General features: G+C 34.3%; 1 protein-coding gene across 1 annotated transcript in view; it reads right to left on the bottom strand.

Moving 5' to 3' along the window:
* Positions 1–457: 457 nt before the first annotated feature.
* The window catches only part of LOC148953493 (calcium-independent protein kinase C-like), a 54,552-nt gene continuing 32,160 nt past the window's right edge, over positions 458–22,849 (bottom strand). The window contains exons 6-13 of the mRNA XM_089088566.1: positions 20,329–20,468; positions 16,900–17,244; positions 15,485–15,610; positions 12,653–12,807; positions 9,913–10,051; positions 8,230–8,418; positions 6,447–6,593; positions 458–675 (exon numbers count right to left, since the gene is read on the bottom strand). Coding sequence (XP_088944692.1) covers positions 514–675; positions 6,447–6,593; positions 8,230–8,418; positions 9,913–10,051; positions 12,653–12,807; positions 15,485–15,610; positions 16,900–17,244; positions 20,329–20,468 — 1,403 coding nt within the window. The 3' untranslated portion in view covers positions 458–513. The remainder of the gene's footprint in view (positions 676–6,446; positions 6,594–8,229; positions 8,419–9,912; positions 10,052–12,652; positions 12,808–15,484; positions 15,611–16,899; positions 17,245–20,328; positions 20,469–22,849) is intronic.

The raw sequence follows: 22,849 nt of genomic DNA, 5'->3' as shown, positions 1-22,849 counted from the left end.
AATCACAATCATCATCATAAAAAAAGTTTAAAAACAACTTGCGACCCCCAATTTTGGCTTCAACGTTATATCTACAAGAGAAATTTCAGAGATTCCAAACCTAACGTGACAGAAATTTCTTTTGAATAAGTAAATTCAATTAAAAAGCATGTTTTCCTGCATGAATAATTACAATAACAATACTAAGTAAACGAGGCATACACAATGTTCAAACAAATTATTAGCTCTACATTAAGTTTTAAAAATGAAAGAAAAAACAGATTAAGCAAAGACTAAATACAGAAGTAACATTGATACTAGCAACGAAACTCAAAACTGAACTTTTTATACATACATGGACTAGTATGAGACACAAGAATTTAACACAACATATATATATATATATATATATATATATATATATATATATATATATATATATATATATATATATATATATATATATATATATATGTATATATATATGTGTGTGTGTGAATTATTAAAAGAAACCTCTAATGTAAGGTAAATTATCTAAAGTACAACACGATTTAGATGATAGTCAGGATTAACAAATGAGAAACCTCTAAATTCCTCCTGATTAATAGCTCGAACAACGTCTGGATTGATCGGAGTTAAAACTGGGTCTTCTTTAGTAAATTCAGAGTCAAAATTGACGGTATCTTTTTTATTTTTCTGAAAAAGAAATTGCTGTATAACTCGTTGGAATTACAATAGTAACAGAGAGTAATGATTTAAGCAAGACTATAGCGTAACCTATAATACTTTTATTAGTTCTTTTTGTAGCTGTATGAATTCCACAACACGAATTTTTGTCGCGATATCCAAATTGCATCTACTTTAATACAAAAACAGAAGTTTTTTTTTTTTTGTTTTTTTTTATAAAAAAACTAGGAACAAACCTGCGCTCTATACAATTGTAATGAAGATGTCCACATTATTTCTCTTTTGGCAGACTCTATTCAGGACTAAAGCTGGATAGAAATTCTTCTATCAATAAGGCTGTAGCATGGCCTCTCCAAACAATTTGATGAAAATAATGGTGTTTAAGAGTTTATTTTATTTGAGTCAGTTGAGGCCTATTTTACGATAAGTAATTTGAGGGCTATTTCGCACAATTCCTCCAATCATTGAGGCTATAACATTTTCTCTCAAATTCTTTTGAAAAATATAGCTCTATTTGAGGGGTTATCGGTTTTGAATCCACTGAATGTTCGGGAAAACAGTTTTCGCTTTCGGTTTATCATAGACACCGCTATAGCATGTCTAAGTAAAGAACGATGTTGGCACAATGTATTGTTTTTTTTTGTTTTGTTTTTTTCTAGACCTGGGCACTTCGTATCGAAGGAGTTGTCGAGGAAACTTCGAAAAGGGTTCATTCGATTAGAAATTGGAATAGCTAGTGCCCTTTTTAATAGTCGAAAGTGATTGGAAGGCAACTAACACCCCTTCCACTCCCACCATTTCCCCAAACACATCCAATCAAAATTTTGAGATAACCATTTTGTTCAACGTAGTTGATTTCCATAGAAAAATTATGTTTTTGAGGAGGACACTCCCTCCACAGCCCTCAGGGAAAGGGTTGTAAGTTATGGCCTGGGGGCATGTAAGGTTTGATAGAAAGCGTAGTCGTAGAAACTTCAAAAAGGGCTCATTCCATTGAAAATTTAAAGGGCCTTTTTATTAGTCGAAAGTAATTGGAGGGCAACTAACTCTTCTCTCACAACCACCATTTCCCCAAACACATTCAATCAAAATTTTGAGATAGACATTTTGTTCAGCGTAGTTGAAAGATCTGGAAATATTTTTTTTGAGGAGAAGACTAAGGGCAAGGGTTGTAAGTTATGCCCTGGGGGCATATAAGGTTTTTGTAGAAAGCGTTGTCATAGAAACTTCAAAAGGGGCTCATTCGATTGAAAATTCAAAGGGCTAGTGGCCTTTTTAATAGTCGAAAGTAATTGGAGGGCCACTAACCACCCTCCCACGCCCACCATTTCCCCAAACACATGCAATCAAAATTTTGAGATATGCATTTCGTTCAACGTAGGTAAAGTTCTGGAAATTAGGTCTTTGAGTATGATAACCCCCCCCCCAGAGCCTCGGGGCAAGGGTTTTAAGTTATGCACTGGGGGCATATAATGTTTTTATAGAAAGTGGTGTCGTAGAAACTTCAAAAAAGCTCATTTGATTGGAAATTGAAAGGGCTAGTGCCCTTTTTAATAGTCGGAAGTGATAGGAGAGCAACTAACCCCTCTCTGACGCCCGCCTTTCCCCAAACACATCCAATCCAATTTTTTTAAATAGGCATTTTGTTTAGACGTAGTTGAAAATTCTGGAAATTATGTGAATTACACTAACTCTAGAATTACAAACCCCCAAAACCCCTCAGGGCAAGGGTCTAAGTTATGCCCTGGGGGCATATTAGATTTTTCTAGAAAGTATTTTCGTAGAAAATTCAAAAAGGGCTCATTCGATTGGAAATTAAAACGGCTAGTGGCCTTTTTAATAGTCGAAAGTTATTGGAGGGCAACTATCCCCCTCTCACGCCCACCATTTCCCCTAACATATCCAATCAAAATTTTGAAATAGCCATTTTGTTCAACATAGTTGAAAGGTCCGGAAATTATGTCTTTGAGGATGACACTCCCCCTACAGCCCTCAGGGCAAGGGTTGTAACTTATGCCCTGGGGGATATAAGGTTTTTTATAGAAAGCGTTGTCGTTAAAACTTCAAAAAGGGCTCACTCGATCGGAAATTTAAAGGACAAGAGCCCATTTTAATAGTTGAAAGTAATTGGAGGGCAACAAACCCCCCTCTCACGCCCACCATTTCCCCAAACACATGAAATCAAAATTTTGAGATACCCAATTTGTTCAGCGTAATTAAAAATTCTGGAAATTAGGTCTTTGAGGATGATAGTCCCCTCAGAGCCCTCTGGGCAAGGGTTGTAAGTTATGCCCTAGGGGCAGATAAGCTTTTATAGAAAGCGTTGTCGTAGGAACTTCAAGAAAAGCTCATTTGATAGTCGAAAGTGATTGGAGAGCAGCTAACCCCCTCTCACGCCCACCATTTCCCCAAACACATCCAATTAAAATTTTAAGATAGGCATTTTCTTCAACGTAGTTGAAAGTTCGGGAAATTATGTCTATGAGGATGACAGACTTTCAAACCCCTCAGGGCAAGGGTTGTAAGTTATGCCCTGGGGGCATATAAGGTTTTTAGAGAAAGAGTTTCCGTAGAAACTTCAAAATGGCTCATTCGATTGGAAATTGAAAGGGCTAGTGCCCTTTTTAATAGTCGAAAGTGATTGGGGAAATTGTGGGCGTGAGAGGGGTCTCACGCCCACAATTTCCCCAAACACATCCAACCAAACTTTTGATATACCCATTTTGTTCAACGTAGAAAAAAATTCTTTTAAATGTTTTCACTTTTATAACTTTGAGAAATCAACAATAATTAAGATGTTAAGCAATAAATATCAGCATGTGTATATTAAACTGACAATGCAAATTTTTTTCGGTAAATTCCTTTGAATTTTTTTCAGTAAAGTACAAATTACATTCCGGCTTTTAGAGAGCATGGGGTTTGGAACCCTACTCATATTAATTTCTGCTCGTGTTGAGTTTGACTTATTGTAATTTCTGTTTGTTTTGGGTTTCATTTATTTGTTGATGCTGATTTGTGGTAGTTGTATGCTTGGCAGATTATTTGATTCTATTTTTCTTCATTTTGGTTTAATGGAGCTTTTACATTTTTGTTTGAAAAACTTATTTTGTGCGAAAAGTTTTTTTGATTAATAATACTAAAGGCGAAACGTATGGAGCAAAAGGCATCTGTTTTATGAATTACATTGAAAAAAAAAAAAAAAAATAGACAAACTGCCTCAAAATTAACAATTGGCATGTTTTCTTCTGGAAAAGAAAAATGTTAATGTTCATTAGAATTTAAGCTATGAATTTTCCTTAACTTAGAAAAGGGGTTTATTGTTTTCGAATTCGCAATAAAATCATGCAACAGTCAATACAGAAAAAAAATAAACGTGGAACATAATCTCTTTGGTAAAAGCTATAACAAAACATTATGTCATTGGTGAGACTATTTGCTTCCAGAATTAGTACTATTATTACTAACAACCGACTGCAGCACCAAGCCCCTTGAGGCCAACATAGCTACGCTCACTCCTCCTCCATCCCAGTCTATTTAAACACTCCCTCTTTACACCCTCCCAAGAAGTTTCCATTCCCCTTAATATTCCAGAATGAAAACAAATAGGAATGGCTTTGAACAGTAATAGATGAGCTTCTAAAATGCCAAATCAAATAAACCCTTTTTTGTGTTTTGTTTTATATTTTCAATACCAAAAATAACTTAATTTCACAATAAACAACTTCCATAGTTCAAAGATAAAGTCCATAGAAAGGTATGCTTAAGAATATTCTTCAAAACATAAAAAGAAAACATAAAAAAAAAACCAAAGATCTTTTCCCCATCAGATAATTGGCACTTCTAAACCCATGCCAGCAATAGCTTCACACATAATTTTCTCAGTTGTTAGTTTTATAGACTTGTTTTATTTGATTTTAGAATGGATTTAAAAGACGCCAGTTGCTTCGAGGCTTCAATTGAGAAGTAAAAGATAGGGGACATTTTTAGGAATACTTGGCATTACAAGTACAACTAATTTAAAATGGTACCAGTTGTTTGCATAGTAAAGCTATTTTATTGTCAAGCCAAGTAATTTTTTAGATAATATAATTCTTTTTACAACGGTTTTTTTGGATTGAATAAGCGCATGCAACAAGTCGATTTGATAAGAATGTTCCGAAAAGAGCCATTTCAAATTTTTGTAAAGAAGCGTGGCGTGTCCTACACGCGTAAAGGCATACACATAACCCTTGCTTGATTTGATTTATCGATCACTGAGAGTTCTCTTTGATTTTTATTCAATATATTTCAAATTACACTGTGCATTCAGAAACACAACTTTTGAGGAATAAAAATATTTTTTTGCAATAGGTATTTTTGTAAAAAATTTTTTTTTGAAAAACATTTACTGTACACCATTTTTAACTATGTCAAAGCACTAATTACCGTGATCTTTGCGAGCATACCTTGTGCATTTAGAAACATAACCTTGATAGGAATATATTTTTTTTTCTTAATAAAAAAAAGAATTTTAGAACAAAAATTTAGTACTTCAGTTTTACTGGCCATTAAGATGCATTTGAATTAAAATCTGAAAAATGCTGAAAATACGTCAAATCCTACCTTAAAATAAATTAACAGACAACGAGCAATAAATATGTCACAACAACGCGCCTAGCATACCGTCTTTATCCATTTTAATAGTTCAAAGCTAACACAGGCATGTAATTATTGTATGAAAGTAAAAGAAAGACAAAAGTAAGTAAGAAAAGACAAGTAAGAAAGTAAAAGAATTAGCAAGGGCTACACCATGGCCCACACAGTTAGATAAAAGAAATACCAAACAACATAACAATTGAGCTAAATGACGAATAATATGCTGTATAAAGGAATCGTGGTATCATGTCATTGTCAAAGCGCAGTGTTTTTGAAAGCGAGAGTCTCCCGGTATTCTGTGTTGTTAGTCTCATATTTTTTTAAAAACTGTTTTGGCAAGGAGAAGAATGTAGTGACCAAAGTCACAACAGTAGGGATTTCAGTTTTTAACCATTTTCGTGGAAAGTGTTACCCCTCAAATACCTAATGTAGCTCAACATTCACAACAGCTCGTAAAGTATTCGTAGAAACAAAGTAACAGACGCTCTTCAGGTTTTGTTGGTTTGAATTACTGAGTTGTCTGCAAGACAAACCAATACTCTTTTAAAACTTCGATGAGAAAATATTCACATCTCTTGCATTTTATTGATGAATATTTTATTTATCTACTTGCTAAAGAGCTTGTTGGACCACAGCCATAAAAAGAAAAAAACTAAGCGCATACTTTTTTGGGAGGACTGGAGGGAAACAGCTAGTCCTCTTGCCCAATATAAATAATTTCGAATTCCCTTACCCCTCCTCCCCCCAAGAAAAAAACTTCCTGAAGGTTAAAATTTGATAACCCAGCCGTAGGAAAAATCAGGGTACAGTTACCAAATTCAAAATAAATACATTTGTCACCTTATAATGACAAGAAACTGGGCATTACTCGCTTGCCTTAAGGCATACAAAAACTTATACTCCCTCAGTTTATCAGAAACTGAATGACTGTGTAAACTGCTTGAAGGCTTAAACTCCCCCTTGCATTACACAGAAATCAGATTAGTAACAGACAACTGCCAAATATGTAGATAAATTGTTTTTTTTTCAAAGCTACAGTTATTTTACAATTTGAAGGGGAGAATATGCAGATTCTCTTTTCATTATAACTGGATTAATAAGTACTTTAAAAAGCAAAAAAAGAAACTATATAATGAGTTTCTTACGATTCTTGGTTTGAAGGGTGGCTTAACCTTTCGAGCTTCTAAGGCTTCCCAGTCAATATCTCTGAAAAAGGCATGGTTTCGAATGGCAGCTTCTCCACCGTGGGCTTGAACACACCCCAATCGTTTTGCAGGATTCTTCGTCATGAACTACAGAACAAGGAAGAAACTATAGAAAAGCATCAGGAGAAATATTGAGATACAAGAACAAAAAATAACAATTCTCAAAAAAAAAGAGAAAAAAATGAACAAGAAACTATGACAAAGCGTTAGCAGGAAAATTCAGTACAAGAGCAGAAAAAGCTTGGAAAAAGAGTAAAAAAAGCTCATAAAAAGAGCAAAAAATTAAATTGAAATGGTAACAAAGCATCAGCAGGAAAATTTAAATGTGAGAGCAACAAAACAATCCTCAGAAAAAGAAAAAAATGAACAAGAAACTATGACAAAGCGTAAGCAGGAAGTTGAAATATACAAGCAGAAAAAAATGCTCAGAAAAAGAGTAAATAAATGAACAAGAAATTGCAACAAAGCATCAGCAGGAAAACTGAAATATCAGAGTAGAAAAAAGGCTCAGAAAAACAGCAAAAGAAGAACTAAAAATCGTAGCAAAGTGTCATTAGTAAAATGAAATATGAAAGCAAAGAAAAAATATACAAGCAGCACTGACAAAATCATAATATTTGGATTTATTTCTGCAAATAAAATAAATATGTAGGGATAACAAATTTCTTCAAACGGATAGAAATCTAATTCAATCTATTCAGATTAATATTTAATAATTAAAAGCACAATTAGGATAGTTCAATAGGTCAATGATTGTTGTTGGAACAGCTTCCCCTTTGTTCTGACAGTCACTGACATATTCATTAAATTTCGATAGCCAGTCTAAAACTTCAAAACACTTGAAGAAACTTGAAAACACTTGAAGTAATAGTTATTTTCATCACTCCCCCTCCCCCCTCCCCACTAAAAAACAAAAAGGATCGTAACGAAGGGTTCAATCTCAGTTAAAAAGGAATAAACATCTATATTTGAATATACGCATTTCCCTTCCAACATTCGATCTAAGAGCATTTAAAGTTTGTTTTCGCCATCCAAAATAAGTTTTTCCATTTTAGTCAATTGGGGACCCCAATTGAAAAGAAATAATTAATACAGGTACATTTTATGGTGGAAAATTTCCTAATTATATCTTTTCTGGGGGGGGGGGATATTTTGAATTTATAATAACTGTGCACTAATTATTAGTTACTGAAACCTAACATATGATCTCAGCGAAATTTTTTGCCTGGATAATTGAATTCATAACATGCGATAGAATACACACAGTTCTAAAAATTACACGCCCTTTTTATAAGTCTGGATTATAACTTAAAAAACACGGAATTTCTATTTGAATACGTGTCAAATGATAGCAGATTTATATATTTCAAAACAAGTTATTGAAAATAAGTTACTGAAAAACATGTTACTGAAATAAGTTACTGAAAATAAGTTACTGAAAATAAGTTACTGAAAAATAAGTTACTGAAAATAAGTTACTGAAAAAGTTACTGAAAATAAGTTACTGAAAAATAAGCTACTGAAAATAAGTTACTGAAAAACAAGTTACTGAAAAAAAGTTACTGAAAAACAAGTTACTGAAAATAAGTTACTGAAAATAAGTTACTGAAAATAAGTTACTGAAAAACAAAGTTACTGAAAATAAGTTACTGAAAAACAAGTTACTGAAAATAAGTTACTGAAAAGCTACTGAGAATAAGAATCCGATTGCGCCACTACTTACCCCTTTAAGAATAGAGACAGCTTCTTTACTCAACCAAACAGGATAGAGTACATCATCGTGTAAAATTGACTCAAAAAGGTCATCTTCATTATCAGCTTCAAATGGTGCTTGTCCAGCCATCATTTCATACATAAGGACACCAAGAGCCCACCAGTCAACAGTTGCACCATAGTCAAGTTCTTGTAAGATCTGCAAATAAACACCGTGTTCATAGAAATACGCGAAAAAGATTGAATTTGGTTTTAAACAACTAATATAATAAGCATAAGAAGGTTTAAAAACTACCACCCAGAAAAAAGGTAAACAAACAGGGTCCGAGGGCAGAGTAGTAAGAGATAGGCAACTACGCTATGCACACCTTATTGATCTAGATGAAGACTTCTGTTTTTTCATCTCCTCTAAAATCACAATTTCTTACAGTATATAGGAATGATATATCCATTGAAGTTTCTAACCCGAGCCAAAAACTCAATGGTAATACTGAGGCTTAAAAACCGGTAAATATTGACCAAATTATAGTATTGACTTACGAATAAAGTGAATATACCACTCGACGCCTTTTTTTATGCTCTTTCGGCTCTTTCCAAATACAATGATGGTTTTTTTTTGAAATGAATTTTACCCCCACCCCTATATACCAATTTAGGGTATATATTTGCACATTAGGGGGGTGGGGGTACAGTTCAAACTTACCTCCCATTTACATCAGAAATAAAATTCCCCCCCCCCCGAATGTGCAAATATATACCCTAAATTGGTATATAGGAGTGGGGGTCAAATTCATTTCCGACAAAAACGATTATTATATTTGGAAAGAGCATAAAAAAAGGCATCGAGTGGTATATTCACTTTATTCGTAAGTCAATAATATGATTTGGTCAAAATTTACCTAAAAACCCTAAAAATCACTATTATTATTATTATTCGTTGATGATACTTCTTTTCTTTGTTGTCAGGTATGTGCAAGAATTGCTTCGAACATAACCTCTCCAGCAATCCTTGCTCATACCTTGCTTCCTATAATAAGACAGGGAAAATATTGAAATGGCTGCACATCCATGTCTCACTTGATAGAAATAAGGGGGTAATTGTAAGCTCCAATTACGACGAATGGATTCATAGAAAGTTATGTTTCATCAAAAGAAAAATAGGCTTGAAAGAGGTCAAGTAAATCAAAATCTTGCACGAGATTGGCTGTATCAAAGGAAATATATAGGATTTATTTTCAATCAAATTTCTAACTGAATGTTCTTTTATCATTGTTTCTTAATTTGGTCCTCACTTTGCTTCTTTGCTTGTTTTGTAAGAGATTAGCTATTCAAAATAAAATTCAATACAAATAAGTTCGATACTAAAATAAAGCAACTTGTAACATTCTTAAACATTTCCTTAGCAATCACAAATTATCTTAGATGGTCTCAATTCTTGCTTGGGTAATTGCAAATTTGGCTTGCAATTACGTGTACTTTGATTCTTTAGTCTATTTCATTTCAAAAGAATTCTTTTATTAAAAAAACGAAACAAGTAAAAAAAAGTTTACATTTTGAATATTTTATTTGTATGATGGTACTACGAAAAAATCTGTCAAATAATTTATAAATAAATAATAATAATCTGCCAAATAATATTTTAAGGTAAAAAATACCTTAAAATAATGAATTAATATTAAAAAAAAACACTCACTTCTGGAGCTATATAGTCAGGTGTTCCACAAAAAGTTGAAGTGGTACTACCACCCATTATGTTTTCTTTGCACATTCCAAAATCAGCCAACTTACAGTGGCCATCTGCATCCAGCAATATGTTGTCAAGCTTCAAATCACTGAAATAAAAAAAAAATTAAAAACAGATCCGATTAAATCTTCTGTCAACAGACATATTCCTAACTATTTATAAAAAAAAAAAAAAATCAACTGAAAGTAAGGAGCAACATTAAAACTTAAAACGAACAGAAACTATATCGTATACGAGGGGGTCTGTGTTTTCCGACAACCTCGCTCATTACGCTAGAGTCTCAAAAGTTCTTTAGAAATACTTCAACGGGCTTTGTGTTTAGATAGTCTTTCTTATAAAATTGTGATAAAAAGTAAAACTTTAGCGTAAAGAGCGAAGTTTGAGGACAGAACAACCCCCTTTACATTCGGAATAATTTCTGCTCGTTTCAAATTTTTAATGTCGCTCCTTACTTTCGGGTCAAAAACTTTTTTTAATTTAATTATGACCATTTTTCTAAACCACACTAGGAAATCTCCTTTGCTCCCCCCTCCCGTGTAAGATTTCCCCAGAAAATACCCCCAGAGACTTTCCTTCCTACGGAAATTTCTCCTGTGGAAAATCCTCCCCGTAGAAAATACAACCCAAAAATTCCCATATATTTCCCAATAACAAATACTGTATGTCAACAATGGACTAAATTTCGTAGCTTACAACCCTTTTCTCAAGGACGATGGGGGTCATGTCAACCTTCCATTATAATAGGATCTAAATCTTGACAGATTCAAAAGAAATCTGTTTTGAATTTATTTTAGCAGTTTTATGATTAAGAATTTGTTTTAGCAGTTTTATTATAATAATTAATAATTATTTTAGTAGAAATATTTATAATTAAGTTAACAAAACTATTTACCACTAAATCATAGGATAAAGTGTCAGTTAAAGATGTTTTGCATTTATTTAATAGTTCATCAATTCTTTTAATCCATTAAGATTTCAGTTTCCACGAAAAAGATCCATTACATATGATTTTTACCTAAACTACGCCTACCATCATAATTAAAACTAGTCCTAACCAGTAATCCCTTCTCCCTCGGAGATAAGTTAACTGCTTAATAACAAGCACAATAATCAGGAAATGTTAAACATTTCAATATTAATGCCCATATGCAAATGAACAGACTCATTTGCAAATGGGTCTGCCTGTCACGCGACAAAAAATCAATCTACAATTAGCCATGTCTTGATGCCTACTGCAAAATTCTTGATTTTCAATTGCAGTAGACATCAAGGCATGGCTAATTGTAAAAAAAGCCAAGACAGATAGTTCGAGTGATTGAGAGGCAAATCTGGGATAAGCCCTTTTTAGGATTGTACAGTATAAAAATGATGTCATTTCATTTGTTGATAGATAAGTCTATCTATCATTCATTCATAGGTCATTCCTAGGGCAGAACTAAGGTAGATAGTCATAGAATTAAGGGATGAAAGATTCGATTGATTTTGGGTTGTCGCGTGACGGACAATGTCCACTGGACTTGTATGCAAAATCTGGACTGAATTTGGTTGCACTTACAGGCGGCAAACAAGTGAAACCTAAGCCTAATAGACTTGGTCGCTTGTGGTCTAAAGGTGGAATACCGTGTCATAAATTTTGACATATGACCAACAAGTCCCTTGGAATTGCAGGGAAAGGGTGAAGCCTATATTTTCCCAAGTGTTTGGTTAAATGGCACGGGTATTTGCATTTGCCCATTTGTGTAGGCACGAGTAGGGTTTTACGAGGATGAGGAACCGGACATGACTGAGATTTTTCTAGGAGTAACAGGGCATGAGTGAGGTTCTTAAATACTTCAGCACACCCAGCTCAAAATCTTCCTCACATTTTGTGTAATTCAACATTCTAAACAATTTGATTGTTAAAACATTATGAAATGTACTCCAGAAGAAGGTCACATTGTTCAGCCCCACAAGAAAGTTTACAAAAGTCATCTCTTTATAAACATAAGCAAATTCTGGTGAATTTACAATTCGAAACATTTAAGTTTTTACATGTTTAAGTCGGGGGGGGGGGGGGATATGCGGATGAAGTTTTTAGCTTTCAAAACTTGTTCATGTATTTACATCCAAATTAGCTACTCATAGCTAATTTGCTCTCCTTAGCAAATTACGACTAGGGCTCTCCTTATCTCTCATCTAAGTGATAAACTTAGAAAAGCGTTTGGTGTGCTAGTTTGCTGTAAAGCTTGCTACAGCAGGCGTATTCTCGCCCGTGTCTACAACGCTTTTGCGATGCCTCATGTCCTCGCACTGACTCCATTTTAGAATATGTTTACGGCTACTGATAAAAAGACTATTAGATCCGTATAGTTTCGTTTCGCGAAATTTCTCTTGTGCATACCCCTATGGGCTAGAAATAAAAGACTAGTGTCAGCCTACGGGTTAACTGAGCCACTAACTGCGGCTGAGCAGCGTCGTGGTCGCTATTTTTATAGGCTTGATAGGGCAAACAGCTTCCATCCTGCTATGTGTTAGTAGAAATATTTGAATCTATTCTTGGTAGCATATTTTTCATTGTGAGTGTGTTCTTCTTTCTCCTTTCCTTTTTTTTTGTCTTCTCATCTACTCCATATTGAACCCTTGTTTGTTTTTTTGGGCAATAAAGCTATTGATTGATTGATACACTGACCATTTGAAATTACAATCTTACCGATAGATAACACCATATTTATGCAGAAACTGAAGAGCGCAAGTGACTTCTGCTGCATAAAAACGAGCTCTGGCTTCATCAAACTTCCGGGCACGTTGAATTTGAAACATCAAATCACCACCGTTTACGTACTCCATGACGAAAAATAGTCGATCCTATAAGGTAAATAATACTTCAAACCTAGCCGATTTACAGGCACCTTTTATATATAACTTGGTCAACTGGTTTAGAGTATACCTTTTAAATACCAGGAAGGATGAATAACAGCAAGGGAATCATAGGTTGACACCAGAAGGTTATTCGGGTCGCCAGGTCTTTTCACTGGGACAAGGGACTTTTCACCCGGTGTATGACATCACGCATTTGTTTCCAGAGCTGAGGATTAGTGATTGGCTGGGAGTTACTGACATTTACCAGTTATATAAATTTGCTTACTTCTACTAGTTAGTTTCATTTATTTATTTTTACAATTTGACAATTTTACATTTTTAAAATTTAAAAAACATTTCTGTTAACAGCAAGGGAATCGGTTCAGTGTCCTCTTTGGTCGTCGGGTTTTTAGGCTTAGCCCACTGGTAAGCGAATTTTCCCGATTAGTTAAATGGTAAGCGAATTATTTGTAATTACAAAAAAATGGACTGATAGTATCGGCACGCATTCTCATGCGAGACCCTCTCAGTCTTTAACACAATATGAGTCTGATCAAACCTTACAATATTCTGTAAGCGAATTTTATTTTTTGTCTACCAATGAACTAAGGAGCCTAGCACCCTAAAGGCACACTGCAATAAAATTTTACCTAAGAAAATAATTCTTTTTTTTCTCCTTACAACCTACACATCCTTTATATAGTAATATTTTGTGTAGCGTTCGATATTTAACTTACAAGCATTGAACTTACAAGCAAAAGCTCACTTCGTGGGCTACTTATCACTTCCCACTTAGGCCTCCAGTTCACGCATATAGCACCTGCTTTGTTCAGGGTGAGGTCTGTCCTGGAGAATGTGTCCTCGTTTTCCTCGAGCTGTGCTTAGTCCTTGGATCCATAGCTATAACTATTAAGCAGGTTTGGCTGAATTCCACTAAAAGCCTAGTGATAATTCCCTATCTGAACTGAGGAAATATTAGGTACAGACCCCAAAAGCGTATAAGTATGAGCCTAGCTCTCAATTCTCACCGCGTTTGATCGGAATCCAACGCTCCCTCCTGTTAGACGGGCTTAAGAAATTAGGAGCTTCCACGAAGGTCAACATGGGCGTCGCAAAAATCGATCACTTCTTTCAATTGATACAACCGATACTTTCAGCCACGTTTGTTTGAGATGGATAACCCCTTCTATTAGATGTCCTGAAGACAAGAATGTAGAATACCCACTCCCCACAAACTCAGAAAAGTCAGGTTGTGCCTACACACTCCAAAAGCAACAATTAAGACAATAACTTTTGCTTCCCCGTAAGTTTGCTTAATACTAAAATGCCTCCTCCTAGCAGATGCGCAAACGAAAAAAAAAACAGAACCCCCCCCCCCCCCCTCATTAGTCAGATTACAGCTATACTTGTTTAGGTCTACTTCTAAGTCCAATCTTTTGCAAGCACACGCAATTTCTAGAAATTTAATCAGAATCAAAGGTTTTAATAAAAATTGAATGAAAATCCAAGTTTGGGTTTGTGGATTACACTTTCAAGGATTATTTTCTAGAAATATAGAAGAGACGCAGAATATCTTATCTCGAATTTCGACGAGATGTTGTGCCTACACACTCCAAAAGCAACAATTAAGGCAATAACTTTTGCTTCCCCGTAAGTTTGCTTAATCTGAAATGCCTCCTGGCAGATGCACAAACGGCAGAAAACCAGACAAAATCCTCTCCCCCCCCCGCGTCAGTAGTCAGGTCACAGCTATACTTGTTTAGCCGTACTTCTGAGTCCAATCTTTTGCATACACACGCAATTTCTAGAAATTTAATCAAAATCAAAGGTTTTACTAAAAATTTAATGAAAATCCAAGTTTGGGTTTGTGGATTACACTTTCAAGGATTATTTTCTAGAAATCTAGAAGAGACACAGAACATCTTATCTTGGATTTCGACGAGACTATTCCAACTTCTATATGAGTAAGACGTTATGGGGTCGCTAAGAAGCTCAACTTTCCGAGCAAAAAAATTTTTGTTTTGTTTATTCTTATACTGTTTTGTTAAAATAAAAAGAAAAAAGGATGAAAAATCGGTAAAATTTCCAGATTTTTTTTTCTTCGCTCCATGATCCCCAATACGGGAAAAAAAACTTTGCATTTTCATCTTTTGCTATTACCAAGCAAGTGATGGGTGGTAACAATACAACAAAACCAAAACTAAGAAAGTAGCAGTGTAGTTTCGCAGCACAATGATATTTCAGCAAAGTCTATGAAAAAAAAAGTTAAATTTTCTTTCTTCATCTTTGCGTGGAATAGCTCAGATAACTTGTTAAAATGTTATTAACTACTCTCCAATCTTCCTGTTTTTTTTTTTTTTAAGTGTGACTCACCATTTCTGAAAAAACACATTTTACCAATTAACTAATTTTGTTCAAGTTCTTACCCCTACAAAAGATAGGATCAAATCCTTCAGACAATTTAAAAACATGATCAATGACAAGACCGGTACTGACTTAAACTATTAAACTGGGTTTAGGCTGTAATTTCCTTTGTGTCGCATAACTTACGTAATGTTAACTAGTCTATTGCGCAAAAAGTGCGCAACAAACAAAAGCGACTGTGGTATGAGCACTTAAAGGCCATAAGATGAGATATTTATAACTAATAAAGGCCACAGATTAAGAAGAAGTAGATACTTACAGGAGTTTGAAAACACGAATGAAGTGCCGTAAGAAACGGGTGTTTGGCCGCAAGAGCGAGTATTCTTTTTTCGGTCAAAGTGCACTCAACATCATCGTCTTGTATTATTACATCCTTCTTGAGCACCTACAAAAAGTTAACAAGCATTAAAATAGTGTAATTTGCCGATACCTAAGCCCCATCCATTCAGAAACTTCAATTTTAGCCGAGTTGGTATTTTCGTTTAAGTAGAACTAAACACCATACAACGTTGTTATCAATAAATCGGACAATAGAGCAATATTAAACAAAGAAGTGCTAGCAAATACAGAAGAGCTATATCTTTGGAGCCTTTTCACTAATTTAATTAGAGTTTTTTATCTTTCTTATGGCACAATTTTTTTATGTTGTTCAAGATCGTGATATATAGCGTCAAATGAAATGTATGAAAGTAATATGGTAATCAGTTTTTAAATACTCCAAAGTCATATCTGTTCACTTTCTAACTGCCCAAACTTAAGGATTAATTCACATAATAAATTGTTTGAACTTATTTGTTTTTACGTGTAGGTGGTACATACCATAGCAAGATGAAAAGAAGCACAAAATGAGCTTTGGAGTTTAACCACTGAAAATTATTGGTTTAAAATATAAGCCAAAACGATCACTGAGGCCACTGATTAGATTAAAAGATACTTTAATCTATTTTCCTTTCTTTCCACAAACATTATAATAAAAAAGCTCAAAAAAAAAAAAAAAAATGGAATGTCTTTTTATAGACGTGTTGGTTGTATACAGTGTCGTTTATCCACGAAATTTAGAGGGTTATTTTATTCGTTTTTTCTCTCTTTTTTTTTTAATAAAAATTCCAAAAAAAAATGCATTTTCAATGAATGTACCAAAAAAAGAAGGTATGTTCAAAATATGAGGGGGGGGGGGGACCAAAATCTATGGAGAGAGGGGATGACAATTTCACCTCCCCTCAACTGACACCACTGGTTGTACATAAGTTTAACTCGGTAAATAGGTTTACCTCCTAATTCTTGCATATATTTGGTTTTAAATAAGTTTAACTCAATTCTTGTTTACAAATCTGAAAACTATTGTAGGATTACAATCTCCATGAACACGTTTTATTGTAAGAGGAAACCGAAGGTAAACAGAAGCATCAAACCTTCAAGTTAGAAGAAGGACAATAAAATACGTTCAAAAATAAATCTTTAGATGGGCTAATATTTGGGACGTCTCCAGACATCTAAGTAAAAAAAGGCTGTCACAAGTATAAAGTAACAATTTAATGCTTTGTGATCGGATTATTAAGTGTGAGATATTTTCTATGAGTAAAATACTCTTCAATGCTTTCAATATTATTTTATTATTTATATTACGAAAATAACTAACTAAATTCATAAATGGTTCAGTATATGGAAAATTACCTTAACTGCATAAACTTCATCTGTTCCTTTTTTCTCGGCTAAAAGAACCCGACCAAAAGATCCTTTACCAAGCACTTTAATAAAGCTAAAATCCTCCATGCTAAGCGACTCTTCTGGTCTCCTCTGCTCCATCTTTGGCTCTCCCTTCTCTTTCACCGGTATATCTTTCATTTTGTTTTTCAAACGATCTTCCATCACTTTTTGGGCTTCAAGACGAAGATGAATTTCTTCGTCATTGCCAATACCAGGCTGATTTACTTCCTCAGTTTCAATAATAATAGAGCCACTAAGGGAAATATTTGTTGTACTTGTCATTTGAGACATACGAGAATCGTGAATTGATATCTAAAAAACAGAAGGAGGAGTAATGATTCGTGAACTAGAAATTTGCAGACAGCAGAATTTATGCTGGCGTTGTTTTTTCTAAAAGTAAGAAATATTAAATACAAAATGAAGCATTAGAGTCAACTTTCAACAGTTTTTTAATATGCACACACATGTCCTAACATCTGGCTAGGCATTTCAGTCTAGGTTAAGGGGTGAGGGTAACTAAATGGCTAGGGGATGGGTTTACTATCTTCAGCCCACAACTAGCTTTACACTAAAGTTAGATGATTTTCTAGAGGGATAGTGAGTTTTATATTTGAACACCACTTCTTCCAGCAACACCATAGTTGTCGCCTACTTCAAATTTGATACTATATTCAACTTCGAATTTATACTACTTAAAAAAATTTTTTTCCTTTACTCTTTTTTTGTTAGTTGCACACATATGTTCAAAGATCCGGCTAGGCATTTCAGTCTAAGGTAATGGGTGAGGGTAACCCACTGGCTAGAGGATGTGTTTACTGTCTTCAGCTCACAACTTTTTGAGTTTTACATTTGAAGACAACCCCTTCCAGCTACATCATAGTTGACGTCTGATTCAAATTTCGATACTATATTCAACTCCAAAGTTATACTAATTCACAATTTTTTGCTTTTGCTCTTTTTTGTGAATGAATAAAACACATTGTTAGACTGTAGATTAGTGAATCGCAGAGCTAACTACGCTAATATTTGCCAAAGAGCTTAGTCAGATCCTAATCTGGCCGCTATCAGCTCATAATGGGTCCGATAGGAATTTGAGCACGTGGTCAGCATTCAACATATAGCTAAGAACAAAAGTAGTATTTTATTGGCAAGAAATTCAAAGAACGGTTCTCTATGTTATATGCTTAATGTGTTTCACTTTTGTTCCATTTTTCCTTCTTTTATTAATTATTCTATCATTGTTAATTATTTAGTCTTAACTAAGTTTATATATGTGCATTCTCTTTTAATGTTTTTGCTTTTATATTTGTCTTTACCATTGATACACATTAATATACCCTTATTTTTTTAGTTATTTATTATTTCATTCGTGTAAATTTTCTTTAACGTTTTACTTTTATATTTGTCTCCACCATTGACACATAATAGCCTAGCGTACTACACAAATTGTGTTAATATTAGCTAAAGACCAAGTTAAATCCTTAATTAGCAACCGCATTGCTCAAAAATTCGCCTGACTGGAATTTCTAGCCAGGTGTGTTTTAAAAAAGCGGTAGAAGAATTAGAACTTAGTGGCTTACGTGCTGGAAATAGTGCAATCTGTCATCAATGGATAAACGACACATGCCTTTAAAGGAAACATAGATTTCTAGGAACGTAAACAAGTGAACATTCCTATTTAGAAATAAAATAGAAAACAACGGATGGAACAAGGGATGCAATATTCAATAAAGAAAAAAATGACGGTAAAAATATATTCTTTTAAATTATTTTGCGATCTCGAGTTTTTTTTTCATCTTTGCTAAATATATAAAATGTTAAAGGGATACTGCAGTCATTTTTATTGCTCCTCGTAATAACTATTTATCCAACAAAACCAAAATTGATAGTTCAATTTGCAAGAGTTTAGCTGGGTAGCTTGGAAGCAGGTTCTTACAAGTTTATGTAATAGCTGCTTATCCCCGCTAATAATTTCTCTTTCTCATCACGATACGAATTTTCGAACTTGTATTTTTTTTTTAAACACAATCTTTGGGATTGAGCGTATGTCAATTAAGTCCATTCTTGCGGTATATAGCGTTTTCATTAAGACTGAAAATGGTTAATTTTAGATTCAAAGTTTAGAAAGGGCAACTGACTGCATCTGTCCCATTTGAACACTGGCCAATGCAGGACAAGATATATAACCAAGGTTTAAGTAAAGTACAAACCTGGATTATAGGCTCAGTTATGCTGAAGTGATGGGTCTTGATATATTCGTGTAGTTCTTCCTTTGTCGCAAACGGCGTTTCAAGTTTATATTATATTACCATGAGTGGTAAAATTATGTCCTATTATGAGGTATGAGGAAGTGTGTTGGCGGGGTTTTTAGTTAAGGTTTGAAAGGATATTCCATTATATATAAATGGGAGAGTGCTTTTCTAGTGTTGAAGAGGCAGTAGGTTTGAGTCTCACCGATGACAGTTTTTTCTCACGAAACTTCGATAAGTAATTAGTACATCTGACACTTAACGTGACACAAAACGTATTAACCTTTGATGTTTTGAAGAGTAGCTTTTACAATGTTCTTGAGGTTATTATTATTTCGGAAGCAAAACAGTTGAAGGAATATTTTAGCAACTAAAACTCAAAAAGTAACTAATCATATCCGACCAAGCTGGTTTTTATTCAAAAGAGAGATGGGTTGACCAACTATTTACGCTAAGATGAATCCTTCAGCAGCGAAACAAAATACGTGCAGTCCACGATTAGTGGGCTTATAGGCTTCATAACGGCATTTGAATCAGTCCTAAAATGTGACATTTTGAAATCTATGACGAAAGGCAAAGTACATAATAAAGTGATAAAATTAATAGAAGCATATTGCGATAATAAATGCACTTCCATGCTAACGGAGACCTATCCAAAATGATCTTGATAGAGCGTGTGTAAGATATGTGTTCTGTGTTCCCTTACCCTTACCTTTTAATTTGTGATTAACTGAATAATGTCAAGATCCACGTTGGGGATCCAAGTTGTCCTTCAGTGATTTAGCAATATAGATGGCACTACTATTCTATCCAGAAGTACCACAAAAGCACAAGCAATGCTCACCAGGGTTGTAATCATCGCTCAATCAATGGATCTAAAAAACGTATCTCTAAAACATAATCTTCATGTCCAGCATATCAAACCCGGTTTAGCCTGTGTACTTGCAAGAGGAAGAAATCGAATTGATGAGCCAATTTGCAGATCAATGACTGAAAGTAATGGAGACGGCTTGGACGAAGTTAAGATTCAAATCATAACTTGAAGCAAGAGTATTGGCCAACCTTAATTCCTGCCTACACCTGAAGCGTCTGAAAAAGTTGCTGAAATATCCCACAATTAATTTGGTTTTATAAAAAATCAACTTACCTTCTTGGGTTTAGCAGGAGGGTTGAGATGTTCGTTTTTTAACCCCATTCCCTTGAGTATCTCAGCAAGTTGTTTTGTGTCAATACCACAGTTATTCGCCACATTTTTCTGACAGCGAATATGTACGTTCATATTACAAACTAGAAATAAAAAATTAAACAAGTTTCTACAATAATAAAATAGTTACGTCACAATCTGACCTTTTGAAGGAATATAGATATACTACAAATAATAAGTACCATGCAGAAAAAAAAAAAACATTATTAGTAATAATACTATTTGAAAAGTCCAATCGAATAGAACAGAAAGCAAAAGGGTAATAACGAGGGATAATAACAGGGAGAATGGGATACAATTGAAGAACTGCTTGAATTAGTCAATAGAAAATTAAAGTCTGAAAAATGAAAAATGTGATGCATAGACAATTTTTAGATAAGTTTAAAACGAATAGCAACAAAAAAGCAGCGAAAGTGGGAGAAAAAGAGAGAGAGGAGGAGGGTAAAGAGAGGCGGGGAAGGGGATTTTCCTGATTTATTTTTTGAAAAAACAAACTTTGTGGAATCTTACTCCGTTGTTTCCGTAGAGCTTAGACTTAGAGCAATTGAGACAGTATGATATGGTTGACTGGAAGTCAGCCATATGTCTTTTGGGTGCAGTTCATCTCTCTGTGTCTGATATAGACCTAAGGGAAAATAATGCTCTAAAATGCAAGCTGACGATTAATGACCACCATAACCCTAGCCATAACAGAATGATATGCAATGAAGTAGCAGGACTTCTTAGCTAATAATACAGCATATCTCCATCAGATGGATGTTCCCATTAGACTGAGCCCCAGGGATACGATGGGAAAAAGAGCAAATGCCCTTCCTTCTTTTATTTTCATTTGATTCAAGAGGGACTTCAATTATTTATAACCAGCTAAAAAAGGGGGAAAACTGCTTCTAAGTAACATTCTCTTTAACAGCGGGCTAGATCCCTTTTCTTTTTGCCACGCCTTCTATCAATCAGAAGTATAGAAACAGCACGTTTTACTTGAATCTCATATTTCTGCAAGAAAATTCAGTGGTTTAAAATATTATTGATGGGAAGCAAGAATTTAAGAAAATTTTCGCCCTGTTACAAACCATTGTTTTTCACCACAAAAAGAAGAACCAATTTTAAAAAATGACAAATTTCTTAGAAAACAAGATAGTCCACTAGTAGAGTAGTAGAATAGTAGAATATTTTTATTTATAACACATACATTAATAAACGTCACAAAACAGCGCACATGCATGGTGGCATAATTTAGCGCTGAAAATATTGCCAACGAAAATACACATCCATTTTCTAACTAAATTTTACAACAACGAAAAAAAAAACCCAATGAACAAAATGCTTAGCATATCATAAGATATTTCTTCACCAGTCTTAGAAAATGTCGCTTGTTACTGCATTCTCGAACTGATGCTGGAATTGAATTTTCAGATTTTTGGGCCAGTGTGACGGATGCTGAATCCCGCTCTCGATGTCGGCCGAATTTCGCACGAAAAGTCTGAACGATGCGTAGTAGGATAATTATGAAATTGAGAATTAGTTGGAAAAATGCTGGAGAAATTTACAGGTAAATTACTATATTGATAATCGTGACAAATACTAGAGATAGAAATTAAATGAAATTGGTACAAAGAGAAAATTCCTGAAGTCCCATATAGGTGTCTAACTGAAGATCTGCAATCAACATTAAAAAGAATCCTCATTGGTTTATTCTTAAGTATTTGGAGAGATTTGAAATCAGACGAAAAGGTAGATGCCCAAACCGAAATGCAATAGAGAAAATATGGGTGGACGAAAGAATAATAAATAGATTTTAGAATAGCTTTAGGAAAGAAATGACGAAGACGAGTTAGCATGCCAATATTTCGGGCAGTTTTTAACGACAGTGTTTTTACATATTTATGAAACGACAAATTTTCATCTAAAATAATCCCAAGATATTTGAACTGATCTACCCGTTTTAATTCAAGACCATTCAAGAAAAGAGAGAAGGTATCTGACACTACTCATCCAGTTCGCGAAAATAACATATATTGGCATTTTTTTTCATTAAGAGCTAGTAAATTCCTTGAATACCAATCAGATACAGTTAGTAACGTACTTTCGAGGTTATGGAAAAGAACTGATAGGTCCCGGTGAGAAGCAAAAATTACTACATAATCAGCAAACATTATAATTTTACAAGAGGCAAAACTTCAGGCAAATCATTTATAAAAAGAAGAAATAGAATAGGCCAAAGGACAGCCCTGAGGCACTCCGTAATTAATCGGAGAAGTTTCGGAACGGAGATCACGAGATTTATCAACACAATCTAGTCGTCTCCCACAAAGTTAAGATGCAAAAAATTTAACAGCTTGTGTTGAAAATCCATAAGCCTTGAGTTTAAAAAGAAGCAACGAATGATTTTCGGTGTAAAACGCCTTGGCGACATCAAGAAAAATCGCCAACGCGTGTTGACCATCGTCTAGTGAATCATTAATAT

This window comes from Artemia sp. Qi Xiang Cuo, chromosome 4 (assembly GCF_049724085.1).
Source record: "Artemia sp. Qi Xiang Cuo chromosome 4, ASM4972408v1, whole genome shotgun sequence".
Taxonomy (NCBI): domain Eukaryota; kingdom Metazoa; phylum Arthropoda; class Branchiopoda; order Anostraca; family Artemiidae; genus Artemia; species Artemia sp. Qi Xiang Cuo.
The sequence above is the reverse complement of the archived record's forward strand: the minus strand, read 5'-3'. Positions and strand labels throughout refer to the sequence as shown.